Source organism: Thalia democratica, chromosome 5 (genome assembly GCF_965202585.1).
Source record: "Thalia democratica chromosome 5, ktThaDemo2.hap1.1, whole genome shotgun sequence".
Lineage (NCBI taxonomy): Eukaryota > Metazoa > Chordata > Thaliacea > Salpida > Salpidae > Thalia > Thalia democratica.
In genome coordinates, this window is record NC_139169.1 from 55,257,907 (window position 1) to 55,278,127 (window position 20,221).

The window sequence follows — 20,221 nt, forward strand, 5'->3', positions numbered from 1 at the left end:
CTTTGTGATTTTGTTGTATGGTATTTTAATAAGATCTTGGAATTTCAAAATCTAAGTGTCTAACAAAATCGTAATAAATGCAGTACTTAAAACGTTTCGAATATCAAAAGGTATAAGACCTTTAAATGTTATATCAGTGTGAAATTTTTCCACCTGATATTCTTAAAATAAACCTAACAAAATGTTCAAGTATTGATTTATAGATTGCTCAGGTTTCAAATGATTACAACTTAGATACTTTATATTTACTTCCTGAAAAAGTTCAATAAGAAATTGTTTTTGTTTTTTAATATTTTAAACTTAAAATAAAATATAAACTAATATACAACTCTATAAATTAATCTATATAAGTAATTTTATTAGAGATATATTAATTCGTTTATATTCGTACAAAAATTTTCATTTGTTATTTACAAACTACTGCATATAAGAAGTTGAAATATAATCGTAATTTCTAAAAGAAAAACATTTATAAGTATGCATATAAAATAAGCAAAAATTAATCTCAATCTACGTATCAAAAATTTATGTTATTCTATAAAACAGTTCAATAAATTTCACTTGAACATATTTGTAAATATACCATAATATAATTATATTATTAAAATATCAACATATCAATTAAAACTTCAAAAGATTTATCAAAAAAGTATTACATTAAGTTTTATTAGATAAAAACTTAGTTAAAGTAAAGAAAACTTCATTTAGATTGAGTAAATCAATAATGATGATCACGACTTGCATAATATTGAAGAATGTTTTTTCATTGATGTATTATAAATTATAAAAGTAAATTTTAAGCAAGCTCTAACATTAAGTAAAAATCACATTTTTTAAGATTCATTGCAGTATTAACACTTACCAAACATAAATGCAAACAATATATGCCTTGACATAAATAAAACATATTCAGTTATAAAACAATCTGTACAAATACTAATCGTACAAAGCATACAAGCAGTAAAAACAATATGCCTTTGTTTAGATATTACAGAACTACAAAATAGAGTATATTGATTCGCAAAAGTTAAAAAACACAAGTTTTTGCTTACAAAAATAATTAACATTTCAGCTAATCAATTTTTTAATTTAGTTTTACGGTTTTCCAAACCAAGGAACGAGGCATGGAACGGTTTCTATGTAGTGCTTGTAAGTAGCAAGATGGCCGAATTTTTTTTGTCCAAGTTTCTCAAGTATGGGAACTCCACTGAGTTTTGTTAGAAGATAGTGAACAAACAGTGGTGAAATTATAGAGATGTGTTCCCAACCTTAAAACGATATAAACTTTGAAAAGAGCTATGTTAAAACAAATTTAAACAAACTGTAACAATTTGTAAGTGTCTAAAAACTTACACATACATAAATAAGTTTATCATAAAACACAAAATAACATTACTTAAATGCATATATGTCAACTCTTTTTCAGTGAAACAACTACTTTAAACTATTTTGTTGTAAAGAATTAGCTTTTTTTTTAATACTTATTGCCGCATAATTTTTAAATTAAAAACAATTACAATCTTTCAAGAACACCTTAATTAACTTATGGGCAAATTTTTCAGACTATTAAAATATCTTAATTTAAATATAATTAATAATAAAAAATCAAACTATACTAAGTGCTATTAACAACAGAGTTGCTTACTTATGAATGCTGAGTTTTTGAACATTAATTTATTAAGTACATATATTTTTTTTAACTTTTAGTACAGATAATATTAGTTATCTTATTAATTTCTAACACACAAATTTTCAGAATTAAAATACGTGTTCTGTAAAAGTAATAAGTTATATAAATGTTAAAAAAAATATTTTTATATGGTATAGATTTCGTGCGTGAAATTTTTTTCATTTAGTCTGATTGAGAGCGATTAAGCCTGATATTTTTTCAAATCCCCTTTAGAAGTCATTTTGGAATTGGGGGGGGGGGGTCTTAATTTGTATCATTATAGTCTCCGACTTCAACCAGCTTTATATCAAAAACTATTTTGAGCTTTTAAAACCTAGAAAACGCAATTTGTAGCTTAGTTACAACTTAATAAAATAAGACTAAATTGTGAAAAGAATGATTGATTTATTTAGTTCTTGTAAGGAAGAATGAATTGTACCTAAAGTTTGTACTCCCACGAAATTTAATACTTATATCTTAAAACTAAGTTTTAGTGTTGTGAATATCTCTAACAACTTTAAATAAACAAACAGTTAAATTATTATTAAACTGCTAAGAGTTATAATCTAAAAATTGTTTAGTATAAAGCTTCTATTTCCAAATTAGAAATTAAAACAGAAAAACCAACAAAACGCGGAATGGGAACGAGCGTCACTTTAGCGTGAGGGGACAGTTTTGCACAGCGTCACTTTTGCACGGCGTCACTTTTGCACGAGGGGACACTTTTGCACGGAGGGTCACTTTTGCACGAGGGGACACTTTTGAACAGCGACTCTTTTGCACGGAGTGTCACTTTTACACGAGGAGACACTTTTGCACGGCAAAATTTTTTAACAGTAAAAAAAAAAATTTACTTAAATAATATTCGCTTTTAAACGCAAGTTCTTTTGAATATATAAAACGTGGTAGTTTTTTAATGAAATTTTAATGTAAAGTTTTTATTTGAAGTTTTACGTAGAACAATAAAATAACGTACCACAATTCATTAATTTATATTTATTAGCTTAATTTTAATAAACTAGTTGAATACACATTTTTAATTTTAAATAAAAACAACTTTGAATACATTAAATGAAAATAATCTGAATTTTGTTACTTTTTAAAAAGAAAGATAAACTTAATTTAGTAAGGCTTCAAAGCACGAATTTTGAGTATTATTTTTACTTATTTTCTCTTGATGTTATAATTAGCACAATTTAGCTATTAAAAAATATTTTAATTTATTTTATTTTTATTTCAAACAATTATTAAATTTAAAAAAAGATTTAGTTACTTTATGAAGTGTAAATGTATTTCAAATCTTACCTGATGTTTATTTTTATTTTTTAATTTAGCTTGAGAAGAAAAAAGGCAATACAATAGCGCATTTTTAATGATTTAAACTTAGATTATTTCATTACAATAATGTTGCATGATCATGATAAGCCAATGAGAGAGTAACATTTGAAAGTTTGAACTTATGTTCATCAAAAGTATCAAGAGATGCTTACACCAGCATTCCATGATCATGAAATAAGCCAATGAGAGCCTAACGTTAATGTCCTTGGAGCGTTAGGTTTTTATTTTTGTTGTTAGTCAATGCATTTAAATACTTGATGTTGATCGTTCTACATCAAAGCATAAATAAAAATAAGTTTGAGGTTAAAATTTTGCTTTTTATGTTAACTTATAAATTTTATATCAAGTTATGTTTTTATCTTTGTTATATTAAATAAACTATTTTTGTTGTTGTATTTTATTTTTTATGTGTCTTCCAGTTTAAGTAATCTAGGTTTTGATGCCTAGGTTCATCATATGGACAATAAACTTGTAACCGTATAGTAAAATATATAAAAAGACATAGTGGTTGATTAATAGATTAAAATTCAAAATAAACTAGAACAACTTAATTACACTTAAAGTCTTTTTTATCCTAGTTTCTAAATGAATTAACTTTATTGTCCCTGGTATGAACCTTTTATAAATAATTTTGTTTTATCTTTTCGTTAGTTTGTTTCTAACATTAACTTTTACTGTTAAAGATTTTAGATCTTTCATTTTTTGCCTTTAATATAGGTATATTATAAAACTTTAGTTTTCAGTTTCTTTTTATGTTACAGACTTGGTAGTAGCTAAAAAACTTTTAATTGGCCTGCATGCAAAATTGATTTTCCGTGCGAAAAAGTCATCGTGCAAAAATGTCGCTGTGCAAAAATTTCATCCTAAAAATGTGATGTTGTTCAGCAATGCTGCCGTGAAATATTGTCATCATGAAAAAATGTCGCCGTGCAAAAGTGTCACCTTGTGCAAAAGTGACCCTCCATGCAAAAAAGTCGCCGTGCAAAAGTGTCCCCTTGTGCAAAAGTGACCCTCCGTGCAAAAGTGTCCCTTGTGCAAAAGTGACGCTCGTGCAAAAGTGACGCTCGTGCAAAAGTGACGCTCACCCGAAAAAATAGCTGATGTAAACAAATTCAAACAAACAGCTAAGTTGTTGAATTAAACTGTAGTGTTTAAACTGCATTTTTTTATGAATTTTCACAATTATGACCTATATAATCTACTCAAAACAAAATAATGAAGATTTTTAAACATTTTTTAGAGATTCAACAAAAGGTTTTAAGTATTTATTTTTACAAATACTGGCTAATTTTGCATTTAAAAAACAAATTTACATTTAGAAATAAATTCACACCTTAAAAAGATTTACTCAAGAAAAATAAAAGTTTTTAAAAAAGTTTTTAATTCAAAAGTTTTCAAGCGTTTAAAATGCCATAAACTGAAATTCCAAAATTTTCTAACAAAAAACTGAAAAAAACTGGTATTTTGCAATTTATTTCAAAAAAACTTATTTAGCCTGATTTGACCTGATTTAGTCTGATGCGCACGAACCCTGATGGTATCAAAAAAAAATTTTTAATTGTTGTCAAAAAATAACTGAAAAAACAATGAAACTATAATAACAAACAATAAAGCAATTAAAATAACATTTTTATACCATATCTAATCATTGTTAAACATGTTTAGAGAACAGTTTAATTTTTTTATAAATATTAAAATAAATATAATATTGAATTACCCAAAAACTTTTTTTTTCTTTCATTTTTATTTTCTTAAAGTTAACATTTATCTATTTTGATGAAAAAATTATTTTAAATTTCAATATTTCCATCCCAGGACAAACTTAATAATTTCATTGTATTGAACTTATAATTTATATATTAATTTAATCCGCAATTAATAATTATACCAGTCATTCCCGATGAAGAAGCAATGAAAACTCCACACCAGAGTAAAATTTCTCCAAAGTAGTTAGGATGTCTGCTTATTCCCCATAAACCATCACTTATAAACGTGTTCTGTTTTCAGATAAAATAATGTTAGTGAACTTTTTTTTTTCATTCTAAAATATTTATTTATCAATAAATTTAAATAAGCTATGTATAAATATAAAATATCATAATTATTTTTTTTTAAACTTTATCATTTATATCATTGAATTTATGCTTATTTTTAAATATAACTTCAGTTTGTTACTTTTTCCTAAGCCTAATTAAAAAATGAATTAGAAGACTTTCTATTGCTGCTTTTTACCTTTAAACTTATAAACAATTAAAATTAATTTGTTTGCATTAAGTGTTATGTTTTGTTATGAAATTTTATAAAAGGTTTTAACATTTTACAAAAAATGGATATTTTTGATACATGTTTATAATAATATCTGTTATCACATTAAATCAGCCCAATCTATTAAATATTCTGTAACTATTCTTAACAATAGTGTAAATAAGTGATAAAACAAAACCATTAAACTTACAGATGTTTCAGGATCAAGTTTGAACATAAGCTTCTGGTGGTCTGCGACAACTTCAAATAAAAACCCAACAAACCAAACTATAAAACCAGTATAGTCTAGCAAAGTTAATTTATCATTGCGCTTTGTTCTATTTACTAATAATGTTGGTAGCAATGTGATGAAAACCCATAATCCTGTCATACAAATATTAAGTTTAATTTGAACATTGCTAATGGGCAGTATTTTTATTATCATTTTGAAAATTAACAATTTAATGTAATAAACTATTAATTTTTGTTTAACCTTGCAAAAATTTTATATTTGTTTTGTTTTTCATTCAAGCATGGTTGCCACTGATCTAGCTGAGAAAAATTTCCTGACTTTTACTGACTTTTTACCAAAATTTTCCTGACTTTTCTAAATCAAACTCTTAGATTAAACTTATTCTAAAATACATAATCTAACACTTGAAACTATATAAAGCTTTCAATCTAATTTTAATACAGGTTAAAAACAAGTTTTTTTTGCTAAATTCTATCATCAAACTCCAGTACATCACTTAAACCATCTGTGTATGAGTGATGTTTGTAATAAACAGCTCTATCAGTAAATGCTTGTATTATTACCTTATAAACACAGCTTGTCTGAAAAAAGACACATTTTTTTAGCATTTCCTAGCATAAATTTATCTAGATAAACAAATGACATATAAGGAACTTTTACAATTAAAACCTTGAATTAATAACTAACTTTCACAACTAAAATCTTAAAGCAACAACAGATTTTTACAGTTAAAACCTTAAAACTAAACTATATATCTGTTTTATAAAATATTTCCTCTTATCATTTAGTATAAAATTTGTAACAAATAAATATACTCTTATTTACTTTAAGACTTAAGTTACTCTACAAAAAATACAAACAATAAGAAAACTTAATCTTGGCATATACCTCTCTTATAACTTAATTTATAAATTTAAACAACTTTGAAAAAATTATAAAGAGGTAAAGTTACATAAAATACAAACCTAATTGAAATAGTTATAAAGAACTCAATGATTTACTTAAACAAAAACCACTTTGATTCTAAAATTATGCTAGATAAACTTTTGTGTATATATCACAGTTTCACTATGGAAGTGTCCTTGCTACAGATCATCAATACTAAAAAGCTTACAAAATCTGCTTGTTCAAGAAGGGTACTTGTTCAATATGTTAAAAGAAAATTTTTGCAGTTTTATAAAGGATATTTTACTAATTTATACCAGATGAAGGCATTGGAAATAAAATTAAATATTTTTGTAAATTTCTAGGAAAATTTTGGAATTTTTTTCTGACTTTAAAGGACTTTTAAATATTTTTTACAACATTAAGGCTTTGAAAAACAAGGAATTTTGTAAACTTGAACTGACAAAATCTGACTTTTTTTTTTAATTTTATTAAATTTCCTGACTTTTTCTGACTTTTTTTCAAAACCCCCCATTTTTTCCTGACTTTTGAAATTTTTTTGAATTTTTCCTGACTTTTCCTGTTTTCCTGACTTTTCCTGACCGAGTGGCAACCCTGTTCAAGTAACACAAAACTATTTAATATAATTGTTAAAACATACCCTGTACCATCCAGTACATAAAAAAAGCAAATGGTTTTGTTTTAACTTTGTCAAATCTCTTGTCACCTCCAAAAATTATCACACGACTTAATAAAAAAATTCCAAGCCTGAATTAATTTAGTAATATTATTTTAAGAAAAACTTAGTAATAGTATGTTAATAGTTCTGTTTCAATGACAAAATGTTAAAGTTTTATTAAAGAATAAAAAATTAAAAGCTTTCAATTTTATAAATTTTAAACTAATACTTAGTTTTTGAACTTAAAAAAAAATTATTAGAATATAATTTTTTAAATAAATATTCACTGTATACAAATTTTTGTAAGTATATATAAACATAAAAAACTTCAAATGACTATTTTGAAATTTTTTAATTAATCATGTATTTTGTTTTCTTTATAGTTATTTAACTAATAATCAGTTAAAACTTAAGTTTTTACTTTTTAAACAAAACAACTTTGTAAAATTACTACATACCTTACAGCCCATATTGAAGTAATTATACTCAAAATCAATTGTCTATTATTTATAATTGAATTTCTTTTGATACTAAGCTGTATAAGTAGAAGGTAGGTAATTGATCCTGCAAAAGAAAATGATATTTTAGTTTTTGCTAAATATTCAAGCTCTATACTAAGCACTATTTTGATAAACCTTAACTTAATATTTTTTTTAAATAAAAGTCTTTAAAATAAAAAACTAAAAAGCTTGTTGTTTATTGTATCACACAGATCAGTACAGTTTAACCAATTCTTAAAATTAACTTACCAAAGCAATCAAAGAACTTTTCTGTTTGTAAAGCATAAGCAAAGACAAAACCAACACATTGTATGAGAAAATTCATCAAAAAACATAAAATTAAAGTGTCCATGGTCTGTACAGTTATAGATTCTTAAAGCACTAAACAACATATAAAGTTAAAAGATTTACTCAACAAACATAACTATTCAACTTATATAAAAATTAACTAAATTTACAATGTTATATAACTTACTGATTATAACAAATTAGATCAGGGTTTCCCAAAAGGGTCCATATGGCACCCTTAGGGGTTTTCTTAGCAACTAAAGGGGTGATAAGCTGCAAGGGGGTCAAAAGGGAGCCATGACCAGTAAAGGGGCCGTTAGTAAGTACTAAGAATCATTTCACAAGAAATCAAATATTTACTTTAGATGTTCTTAGGTTTGTATTGAACAGCAAAAAAAGCTCTTAGGTACAATCTACAGTATTTTTGAAACTTACACCAAATATCCTGGGGTTTATTATGAGTAGAGTGACTTTTTTCTTTTTTTTCTGATAAAATGAGCTTGAGAAACCTTGATACCACATTAAATGTTTATTGAAATGTCTTAAGACTTACATAGTTTGTTTATTTTAGAATTAAGTAAACAACATAGCAAATTTTGAATTTTCATATAAACAAAATTTGTGTTTATAGATTTACTACAACTTAGATTATTTAGCATAATTGCTATACACACTTATTCATACTTACTTAAAAAATTATTTTTTGTATACTAACTTTACTTAAGTTGTTCAATGTATTAAAATATTTTGATGTGCACTTTGGACTCCCAAATACAAGAGTATAAACGGTGTGTGAGTTTACCTTAAGTAATAAGAAAAAACAAACTGTAATAAGTTCTTAACTCTAAATAAGGGTGCTTATTTTTACAGCTACTTTTGAGTTTTCAACAGGCAAAATATTATATATTTTGAAAATATAATAAAAACGGGTAGCTGTCTAAATTGCACAAGCGTACAAATGCACAAGGGGACAAAAGTGCACAAGGGGACAAAAGTGCACAAGTGCACAAAATAACACAAAGATACTTTTGAAGAGGGGATAAAATTGCACAAAGATGAAATTGCACAATACTTTTACACAAAGGGCCACTTTTGCACCAAGACACTTTTGCACAAGCAGACAATTTTGCACGGATTGAATTTTATTTTTTTATATTTTTCAGTTTTTTTATTATTTTTACTAATTTTTTTATAAGTTTTTATTTTACTGTTACCCCTAACCCTTACCCTCGGTCGGTAAGTTATTTTTGTTTTTTTAGTTTAAATTAAAATTCTTTTTTTTTAACTATTACTCTTACCCTAACTCTCGGTCGGTAGCTTTTTTGTTTTTTAACTATTTTTTTTACTATTTTTTTAACTATGACTGTTAACCCTAAACCTTACCCTTGGTCAGTAAGTTTTTTTTTTGTTTATTACTTTTTTTTCTGTTTTTTTTTTTTTAATTTTCGTTCTATATTTTTTACTCTCTGTAAAAATGTAACTTGTGCAAAATTGACCCTTGGTGCAGAATCATCTTAGTGCAACTTTGTTCCTAGGTGCAATTTAGTAAACTTGTGCAATTTTATATTTGTGCAATTTAGACCTGTTCCCAATGAAAACACCCTGTGCAAGATTTTAAATGATTTGAAAAAACTTTCACCTTGGCTCCAACCATTTCCTAAAATCCACCCTAATGCTAAATGTATAGGCAGAGTTCCCAATAAAATTTCAAAAAAAATTATAGGGAAATCCATAAAATAAAGCAAATTTATAGGGAAAATATCAAAAATAAAACAATGAATTTTAAAGTTATGAACATATTCTAAAGGTACATAAAGTAAATTATGTCTTTTACCATTTATAAGCACAGACTTAATAAGAACTTTACAAATATTAGAGGACTTTTTAGCTCTAAATAAACTTAACAAGCAAACTTTATAAATGTTTTCTATAAAATAATAAAGGGAAATTTTTTCCACTAGGTGGTATCACTGAACCACAATTTGTACTCAGATTGCAAAGATTTTGATTTAGAAAAAAATAACCTATTTTTTTATGTAGTTTTCAAAATGCAGTGTTGCTGTTTTGACTTTCAAATTTCAATCACCCAGCAAAAAACATAATTTATAGGTATTTTCACATTTTTTTCTATTTTTTCTAGGGATTTATAGGAATTTTTCAGAATATTGCAAATTTATAGGGATTTATAGGTAAGTGGGAACCCTGTATAGGATTCAATAAATGTGAAGTTTAAATTTTTAGCTGATTTTTTTTTACATTCCTTTTGTATGGTAAAAAACATCAGTCTCACAATTTCATGTAAAAAATTATAACACAAATACAATGTGAACATTTAAAGCGATTTTAAAAAAGTTTTATGGTGGCATCTCTTGTTTCCAAAAAAAAAACTAAGCTGAAGTTGGAAGAAAATTTATAAAAACTGATAAAAATTACACATAATCAAGAAATGTCACCATATTTTTTTTTCTAATTGTTTACAATGTGTCTATGGCCACATGTAAAAAAAATGTGCTAAAAGTTATCCATAGACAGTAAACAAGCAGCATCAGAATTTTTTTTGCATTCCAAAAATCTTTTAAAAGACAAGCTAACACTAAAAAGCTATATGAATTATGAACAATTGTGTATCATTAAAATTTATTTTACAACCAAAAACATGAATAAAAAAGGAAAGAAATATAGTAGACTTCAGTAAAAATCACCCTAAAAGTAAGTTTTTTCATCAGTAAAAAACTAATATATCTTATTCTTGTTTGTAAAGCATAAAATTGCTAAAAAGTAGACAAAATCGTAAATATTTAAATATGGGGAAAAAAGCGAATGCACTACTGCAAATTACAGAATGTCCGATGACAAATGCTTAACAGAAAAATTAGTAATATTACATACAACACAATTGATTTTACTTTGACATCATTAAAAGCTTGATTAAATAGCTAAATCTAATCATTATTGATAAAAAAGCTAGCTGTACAATAGTTGAGATTTGAGAACTTCAGCTGGACAATCAATTCAAGCGTGTTGTTTCTAACGCTGCTGCTCACATTATAGTGAATATTGTAAGTATTAGTGTGTTATTTAAATTGATAACAAAAACCTGATTGAGTGATTTTTTTAGCCTGAAGCTTTGAAAATGAAAAAGTAATTACCTTTAACTATAATTTTAAAGTGTAATATTAAACAAACTCATTGTAATAAGCAAAATTGAGAGCATATTTGCTAGATTTTATTCAGCTGGAAGCAAAACGCATTTAACTTACATGCAAAAGCATAACCACTAGCAAATTCTAACTTTTTTGCAACTACAGTTGAAAGATTTGAAAAAAATTCATTGCATGACTAAAGAATAAGTAAATAAGTCAAAAAATTTTAACCATAATTTAAAAAAAAACTTCTTAGATCTCCATCTGAGCACTTATAACAGCATCTACTTCCCGTATAGAACGCCAAATAATTAAATTAAATATATAAACACGAAACCAAACCAGCCAAGATCAATAACAAAAGCAATACCAATAATGTTAAAAAAAAAAAGAGAAGAAATAAACAGTCTTGGAAAGAGAGGTCTACCCGATCAACCTAGAAATAATTATAATGAAGGTTTAAAAAGACGCGGCTTTAATATGATAACTAAATAAACAATAAAAGAAAACGTTTTAGTTTAATTAGTCCTTCTATAAGTTAGTCAAAACTAAAATCAGCCGAAATTTTGGAAATTAATATATTAATACAATGTAATACATATAAATATAAATATAAACAGCTTAACCAGAACATAAGCCTTATAAAATCATCGACAAAACAGCATAGAGTCAGCCTTTGCTGCATGATAAATATTTAATATACAATAAAAACCACAATGCAAAAAATAAAATAAAAAACAAATAAATAAAAAAGGGGAACTAAGCTTACATTTCAGAAACAAAATGCTCCTTAAAATGAAATTTTACCAGAAAAAAAAACGTTAATCGTAAATTATTAATGAAAACGTAAAGCCAAACAAAAACATATACTAGTGCTAGACTGATCTTTAATGACATAAAAAAGCGTATAGCAACACACAACACCAAAACGAGAAGTACCCAATAAGACATAAATCAAGATAATTACGTTAAAGACCTCGTCAGTGCTCATTCAAAAAATCTTATTCAGATAGAATTATAGATTGTATTTGAATAAGATTTTTTCAAATGATCACTGACGAGGTCTTTGACCGAAACTGAATTTGCATTAAAAAGTCTTAAAAGAATTTGATAAATATAATTTCTCCTCTAGAAGTTGAGATCATTTTATTAGTTTTCGAAAAGTCAGAACGTATAATAATTACATTAACGTAACTGAGATGTCAAAACTAATACATAAACTTAACAAAATATTAATAAAAAATGAGATGAAGTGTAGTTTTAAAATCAACTTAAAATACAAAACTAGGTAAAATAAAACGGCAAGCTATGCTGAATGGAAGCCTAGACAGTACATGAAAAAAATTTTAACCATAAAAAAACGAGCTAGTCGGGATATACAGGAACAGGCACCAGGCAAAAACTTTATACGCAACTGAAAACAAAAAGAACTTTTATATTGCATTCTCATGGTTACTAGAATTTTCATGTGTTACATTTTTATAAATGTGTTTGTACATAAAAAGAATTTTCTGTTGTTTTTGTTATTATTTTGTGTAAATTCTATCATATGTATCTTTGCATAATTATGTTGGTTTTGTCAAATTTTTGTTATAAGTCTTATTTTATTTTTGTATGAGACCTGAGCGTTAATTACAGAACTCATAACTACTAAAAAATAAGTTAATAAACTTCATGTTAAACTAACTTCAATATATAAGCTGTAAATAGCACATTAGTTTATTAATTAAAAAAGACAACTCTAAAAGAAACCATCAGAAACTTTAGTCTTAAAAGATCAAACAAATTGCTATAATTGTTTGTCTGTACACTAGCTCTTTAAATGCAATTTAAATAAAGGAAACTTTCACGTCACATAAAACCAAACTAATAATAACTTTTTATAATGTTATTATATTAAGCTAGCTTTTTTAAGATTTTGTATTTATGGTTGTAATTTTCTCTATAATCAACAAAACCCTTGCTGACGAAGAGCGCGTATCAAACGCTTAAACAGTTAAATAAGGTTACAAGTTTATAAGTATTTTGAAATGGGTTTATTTTTAAGAAAGTGAATATTAATGGACTCCTTTACATTTATAAACTTTATTAATATTGAACAATTTTCCAAATTTCTTTCTCGATATTTTAAATAAAACTAAGAATTTACTGTATGAGATTTACTCGCGTTTTACTGTAAGCTTTTATTTTTTTCAGGTCTACTTTTATCAAACTGTTACCTGCCGTATCTGTCCTGGTTTCCATTTTCTTCTTATTCGAACGAGTTGTGATTTGTTCTAATGATAATGTTTTAAGTTTATTCTTATCCTTATTATGATTTTTAGACATAGATAATTTTAATAAAGTAGGGTAAAGCTAAAATATATTTCTTTTTTAGTTGTGAAATTTATTTACAAAATTATAAGAGAAATAAGTGCATGCAAAAACTACAACACGTGATTTAAAAGTAAATACAATAGACTAACAGTTTTCTCGAATTTATACTAACTATCGCCCAACAATTGTAGTGAATTTCGGAACTCTTAGTTACTTATGCGTCGATAGCAACTAATGATTTAATATCTTGAGTAATTGATTCTCCACGACGTTAATTCCCACAGTTTATAACAATGTTCAGCGACGGATGGTTTTTAGAACTGCCTTTTTTAAGAAAACGCGCTGATTTTATACTAATTCAAACGAAGTTTTACTCCTAATATAAAAATATGTTTTTTTTTTTAATACTGGAAGCACGTCACGAAATCTGCGTAAAACATTTTACAACATCCGCTTTTGAATAAATTTATCGAGTGTTCACCACGACAAAACTTTTTTTCGTCTGATCAATTCTCAATTATTCTTATTCCTATAAATTTAATTCTTACCTAAGCTATTCTTTAACAAAAACATCAGTGAAAGTCTATCCGGCCAAAGCCTGGACTATCGCGTGCAATGAGACAAGCTCAAGTTAACATAAAGGTTTGATAATACCATTTCGACCTTAAAACCACAAGATTTTGGTAGAATGAGATCTGGGTATTTTTATTGAATATTATCAGCAAACAGTAGCTTCTTGATAAAACATGATAATTGTTTGTAGATTTACAACTGCAGGTATTCTGGATGAGACCAACTGACTTTCAATTTAAACATAATCCGCTTCTAAGTCTACTGAAAGCTTGTAGTCTGATGATTGAAGCGGTATAGTCAAACCTTTGTGTTAACTTGATCAAAACTATTCTTGATTCAATGATTTATTACTAACTAACTATTTTTTGTCATTCCAAATGCACAAATTTTTTATTTCTTTAAGCTTTTTTTTGAACCTTTTAAGATAGTTTATGTTTTATTTGTACTATAATAAACGTACAAAAAACTAAGACTTATTAATTAAGAAAACTCTATTTAGTTTTAGATTGATAAAGTTTTACCTTTTTTATTTTAGAATAAAATTTAATTTTTTTATGAATATGGTTACAAATAAGTTTGCAAAATATAAAGTACTTTGACAAAAAATTAAACTTTTAAGTTTTTTTGCATAAGTGACAAAGTGCTTGATATTTAATTTTAGAAGTCAAATGAATAACACAACGGTCTATGATTACTTTTCTTTTTTAATTTAAACATGTTTAATTTACTTTTGATAATAAAGATTATTAACTTTTGTTTAGAATTGAATCAAACACGGTTTACACAACCGGAATTATTAATGCTAGAATCGATAGAAAGAAAAACTAGATCGGTAAAAAAGTATACATAGAAGTTATTTAATAAGCTGTCACTCAAACTAAAGTTTGTCGAATAAAAATAAATTGAAAGATTTTACTTTTCAACTAAATTCACCCTCCAGCTGGTTTGTTTTTTATTTCTATGTGTTTAGTTTCTTTGAGCTGCAACTAAAACTTAGAAAAATGGTTAGTTAATTAACAAATATACCTGATCTGAGTAACAATAAAATCAGAAAATATATACAAATCAAAGTTTTAAGCATGTATTGTATACAGTTTAAATATTACTTAGGCAAGTACATACTATAAAAAGTAATTTATGCAAAAGAAAATTATTTACACTTAAGGTAAAATATACAATTAGATATAATTGAAAAAATTAAAAAAAAAAAACAGATAGTTTAATAACTTAAAATGTCTCTTTACACATTAAATTAAAAAATTTTTACATTAAGTTTCAATATAGAAATTTAATTTTATTTTAAAGAATTAGGCTTTAAAGAATTAATTAATAAATAGAAAAAAATATTCGTATTAAAAAAGTAAGCAGCTTTTAACAACATTTAAAATTTATTTTCCTTAAATATTATTGCTTTAAAAAGCTACTAGCAACCATATATGTTTACCTGGTATCATAACTAGCAATTAACTGAAATGCAAGCACGATCATCAAAAATAAACCAAATAAAATTTTTCAACTGGTTTTGTTTGTATTACTACTAAGGTAAACAAATTAAAATCAAAAGAAAATATCTTTTATATAATTATATCAAATTTAGCATGCTAAAACTAAACTAAAATATTATTTTCAATTATTATTCTAAAAATATCACTAATACATCGAATATTTTTTTTCAAACAACAAATAGGTAATAAAACATTTTTTTTAATAATACAAGACTCTCTTTAAAAAATATCCTTGCTAAAACAATTAATAAAAAACTTGATAGTTTTAGAATTTTTACTAAAGATAAAACAAGCTGCACTCAAACAACTGTTTAAAAAAAAAATTACATTTATTGTAAAAACACTTTGCTTTATATATTTAAGCAGTTCATAATAAAATATAACAAATCATAATTCCTAAAACTTGGATATAACATAAACTTACTCGTAAATACTATCTTTTGTGAAATAAAAATTATTTGGCGTCTAGGTCTTGTATTGAAAATATAGAGTGTAAAAGTTAAAAATAATTGAACTTAAAAATATTTTTATATCTTATTTGTGATGGTTTTGCCTTACAAAACCTCAGAAATAGAAAAGAACGATATAAAGACATTTAAAGGTTTAATAAAGCTATGCGGTAATTGCCTGCCTTGATACAAAACTTTTGTTTAGATAAAATTTGTAAGTAATTTTATAAATATATACATTTTTAAAATTTTTTAAGAAGTTTTGAATATTTGATATAAACATTAAAATTGTAATCAAAAAATATAAATTATACATTTAACTAAAAAAGATACAATTAAGCCAAATTTTTTTTTTTTTTCTACAGAACTACTTTTGTTTTGTAACATCGTTTAACTAAATATGTAACACGTGTCTTTATTAAAAATAGCTTTTATTATTTTAAATAAAAATAAGTTTATTTTTGCCTTATAAACATGATAAATTTTACTAAAAAAAATAATTTTTGCGTTTATTTGTAAGTAAAAAATAAGCTCATTGTTTTTCGAAAATAGATATATTTAAAACAGCAAAAGAAAAAATTAAGCCTGATGTTTTCTACCATAGAAAAAATTTATTACCCTTTTAAAAATTAGTAAAGCAATGATTATCTTTCTTTATGGTGTAAAAAAAAATTTAAAACTTTGCTTTGATGTAAATATTTTTTTAGACTTTACTTTATTATTGTAGTATAGCTAGTTTAATAAAATTCTAAAATATCATTTTATACATGTTTAATTTAGCTTATTACTATAAATTTGATCAAGTTTTTCGGCAAGTTTAAACAAATTTTGATTATTAAAGTTAAAGAAACTATGCATGGAAATATTTGAATTATAAAATTTTAATTTTAGTCGTTTTTTGATGCCAATAAAGCTGTTTAAAAATTTTAAATAATATTTAAAATAATTAATGAGTTACCTACCTCGCTCTTATGGACTTTTTTACGTGGCGCAGTATGTGGGTAAGGTTTTTTTGCATGCTTGATTGCACAGACACATATTATGATGCTAAACACAGTAAATATTATTATTCTCAATAAAATTAAATTAAATATAAATTTCAATATATTTAATTGAATTTATTAAATACATATTCTTTCTTATAGTAAATTTTGATTGAGTTAGCCTTATGTAAGTAATTGAAAAGTTTAAGTATGTAGATAGTGTGTAGTTGTTTAAGAGTCATAAGGATAACATTGAAAATTATCTAAGTTAATTTTTGTAAGATCCTAGTTAAAACATATACAATAAATTAACTTCAAATCCATGCTTAACTCACAAGAAAAAGTAATTAATTTGTAGACTTTTGATCTAACATTACAGTTAATTTAGACTTAAGAATAGTGTAACTTAACATAATATATATTAGTTAACACAATTTGATTAATTTAACTAAGCTTAACACGACTTAATGAAACTTGATATAATTTGTCAAGGCTTAAAATAGTTTAGGCTAAAGATAATTTTTTGTCAGCTTAAAATTAAACCTTATACGACTATAAAACAGATATTTTTAAAGGAGGATTTTCACTTAATCATGCTGATTTGGGGATTTAAAAACTTTGAAATTCTATTCAAAAATGAGAAATAAACTTCTATATTTGAAATTTATCTAAATTTTAAAACTCTGGATTTTTAATTCTATAAGTAAGTTAAGTCAAATTGTTATGCTTTAGGATCAATAAGCTTATAAAAACACGTAATTTTTTTATAATTTGTTGTTCTTTCTTTCAGTTTTTGAATTAATTTTTTTGTATGTGTTTGCCATAGGTTTTAATCCTGCAATGTTCAACTCATACAATTTTCAAATCCATCATTAGTACCCCTATGTCATCAGGCCATTCTACTTATAAAAAAGTAATGTTATAGAAAAAGCCATATATAGTTGATACACAATTTTTTTACTAAATTCAATATCTTGAATTCTTCTCATTTTTATTTCAGGGAGGGACTCTCTACTACCTTAGCTTAACCACAGTTTGTGGAAAGTACATTGTCCTCCCTTGATAAGGGAAATGCAGTGTGTCATGTTTTATTAGGTCTGAGCAAGGCCTTTGACTGTGTGGATAGAAGTATTTTGTTAGACAAGTTAGAATATATTGGAATAAATGGAAAAATGCATAAGTAATTGAATCATATTTAACTGAAATAAAACAATTTGTTTATTTTGGAGGGCATGAATCAGACTGGGAGGGTATATAAGTAGGAGTGCCAGAGTTTTCTGTGTTAGGAGAACTATTGTTTTTTGTTTATATAAATAATCAACAAAACAACACTAGTCTAAAAGTATTAAATTTCACAGACAATACATTAATATATGCCACGTTTAAAAAAGACAATTACACAACAGACACTGCATACCTTAAATTCAGAACTAGATCAGGGTTGCCACATACTCAGGGAATTCAGGGAAACTCAGAGAATTTTCAAGTTATAGAAAATCTCAGGGAAACTCAGGTAATTTTGATTCTTTTTTTTAATTCTGGGAAGTTTTGGTTTTTTCTAAAAACTTTAAGAAAACTTAAGATATAAAAAAAATCTCAGAGAAATTTTTTTCTAGATCTAGAATGAGATTTAGTTAATCCAGTTTCAATATTTTGTTCTAAAAACTTAATTTTATTTGTTTATAAGTGCTTATTTAGAAATTTTTTAGCCTTGCTGCTAGTTCTTCAGTATTCTAAGAATTTACATTGTAATTTTTTATTAATTAATAACATTTTTAAGAATTTGAAAAAAAATAGGGAAGTTTAAGGTTACTCAGGGAAGTTTCTGATCACTCAGGAAATTTTTTTTGACTTAAAGAGTGGCAACCCTGCTAGATAATGTATCAAAGTAGTTAAAGGATAATAAGCTTAAACTAAATACTGATAAAACAAGATGCATGTTATATCATCCAATCTAAATAGATTAAAGGAAATACATAAATTTATATGGATGAATAACTCATTTATATAAAAGGCAAACAATTACAAGTACTTAGGTATAAAATCGATATTAATCTAAATTGGACTGAACACGTAGAGAGTTTAAAAACTAAATTACTAAAACCAGTAACTACTCTGTATAAAACAAGATAACATTTAAATGAAAATGCTTTGTATTATATCTTCAATTCATATTCGTGAGTCATGTAAGGTATGGTTTGCTATGCTTGTGTAAGGCCAATAAAGATAAAATTAATGAGATAACAGACTTAAAAACAGAAAAATAAGATGCATCATTTAAAAAAAAAAAAAAGCAAAACATAAATAACAAAGAAAATATTAGATATTGAAAATATATTCCTTGGGCATTTTTTATGCACTTATTCAAAAGAGATATATTACCAGTCAATTTTAAGCCTTACTTTACAAACTTTAATAAGTACATAATCATTTAACAAGATTTCCAGAAACAAACTATTTTTTTCTTAAGAGTAAATAGTCCTATCTTGGTTGTAAACTATGGGAAGAATTGCTTAGAAACTTAAAAGATCAGAGCTATCTTTAAGCATTTCAATTTCGACTGAGAGATAATTTACTTGAAAGACAGTCAGAAAAATATCAAGCTTAATCTTTACACACCATTAGTTTAACTTATATCTCTGTTATTGGTGTTTGTACTTTCTTTTTTTTGTGCTGATTGCTGTTAGTCTCATAAACTGAGTGTAAGTAGAGCGGGGTTGCTTTAAGTTGGTTTTATTCTTGTTACTATTATTATTTTATTTATATATTTTTCCTGTTTCTTCAATCTAAAATTTAATAGTGTTGTTTTATCCTTATTTACAGTATGGTTCAACAAGTAGGTGTATTTTTTTTTATTTATTTTACTAGATCATAAGTGTTATATCTGTTTCAGAAGATAGAGATCCTAAATTTAGGTGTACAAAATTCATATTTTTATTTATTAATTTTAGTTGTTTGATTTTGTTTGTTAAACATTTTAATTCTATGCTTGCGTAAAATTTATCTAACTGACTTTAAATACTTTGATAAAATATTTTATTTCAGAAAATTTGTTAAGTTTTATTATTTTCATTTTCTAAGTTTAGCCTTTAAGTATTACAAGAGATTTTATTATATGTAGTTTGAACAAATTTAATCAACTACTAGTGCTAGATTTTGCTGATTAAAACTAAATTGTTTACAAATCAATGAAACAGTTAACAAATATTTAATTATCTTAAATTTTTACCTACCTACAATCACATATACTAAGAATTTATAGACATTATTTAAAAATACATATAGCTTTTATAATATTATGATTTACTAAATATTTTATGTATAGTGACATTACCAATTCTCCCTCTTATTTAATTTTGAGTTATTTGTTGCATTTTTAGTAGACTGGTTTTCATG

General features: G+C 25.3%; 1 protein-coding gene across 1 annotated transcript; it reads right to left on the minus strand.

Moving 5' to 3' along the window:
- Positions 1-735: 735 nt before the first annotated feature.
- Positions 736-8,606, minus strand: LOC145836063 (uncharacterized). Its single transcript, XM_082943859.1, has 7 exons — positions 8,572-8,606; positions 7,818-7,923; positions 7,527-7,632; positions 7,051-7,157; positions 5,463-5,635; positions 4,896-5,004; positions 736-1,268 (listed from the first exon to the last, which is right to left on the minus strand). Exons 2-7 carry the CDS (start codon positions 7,918-7,920, stop codon positions 1,096-1,098), a joined length of 771 nt encoding a protein of 256 aa, XP_082799985.1. The 5' UTR covers positions 7,921-7,923; positions 8,572-8,606; the 3' UTR covers positions 736-1,095.
- Between the last annotated feature and the right edge of the window lie 11,615 nt (positions 8,607-20,221).

Excerpts from the sequence above, each read along its gene's own strand:
- LOC145836063 (XM_082943859.1), bottom strand. The coding sequence starts at position 7,920 with ATGGACACTTTAATTTTATGTTTTTTGATGAATTTTCTCATACAATGT. Across the intron at positions 5,636-7,050 it reads TATGTACTGGATGGTACAGG|GATTATGGGTTTTCATCACA; the intron begins GTATGTTTTAAC and ends TTTGTATGACAG. Across the intron at positions 5,005-5,462 it reads AACTTGATCCTGAAACATCT|AACACGTTTATAAGTGATGG; the intron begins GTAAGTTTAATG and ends ATCTGAAAACAG.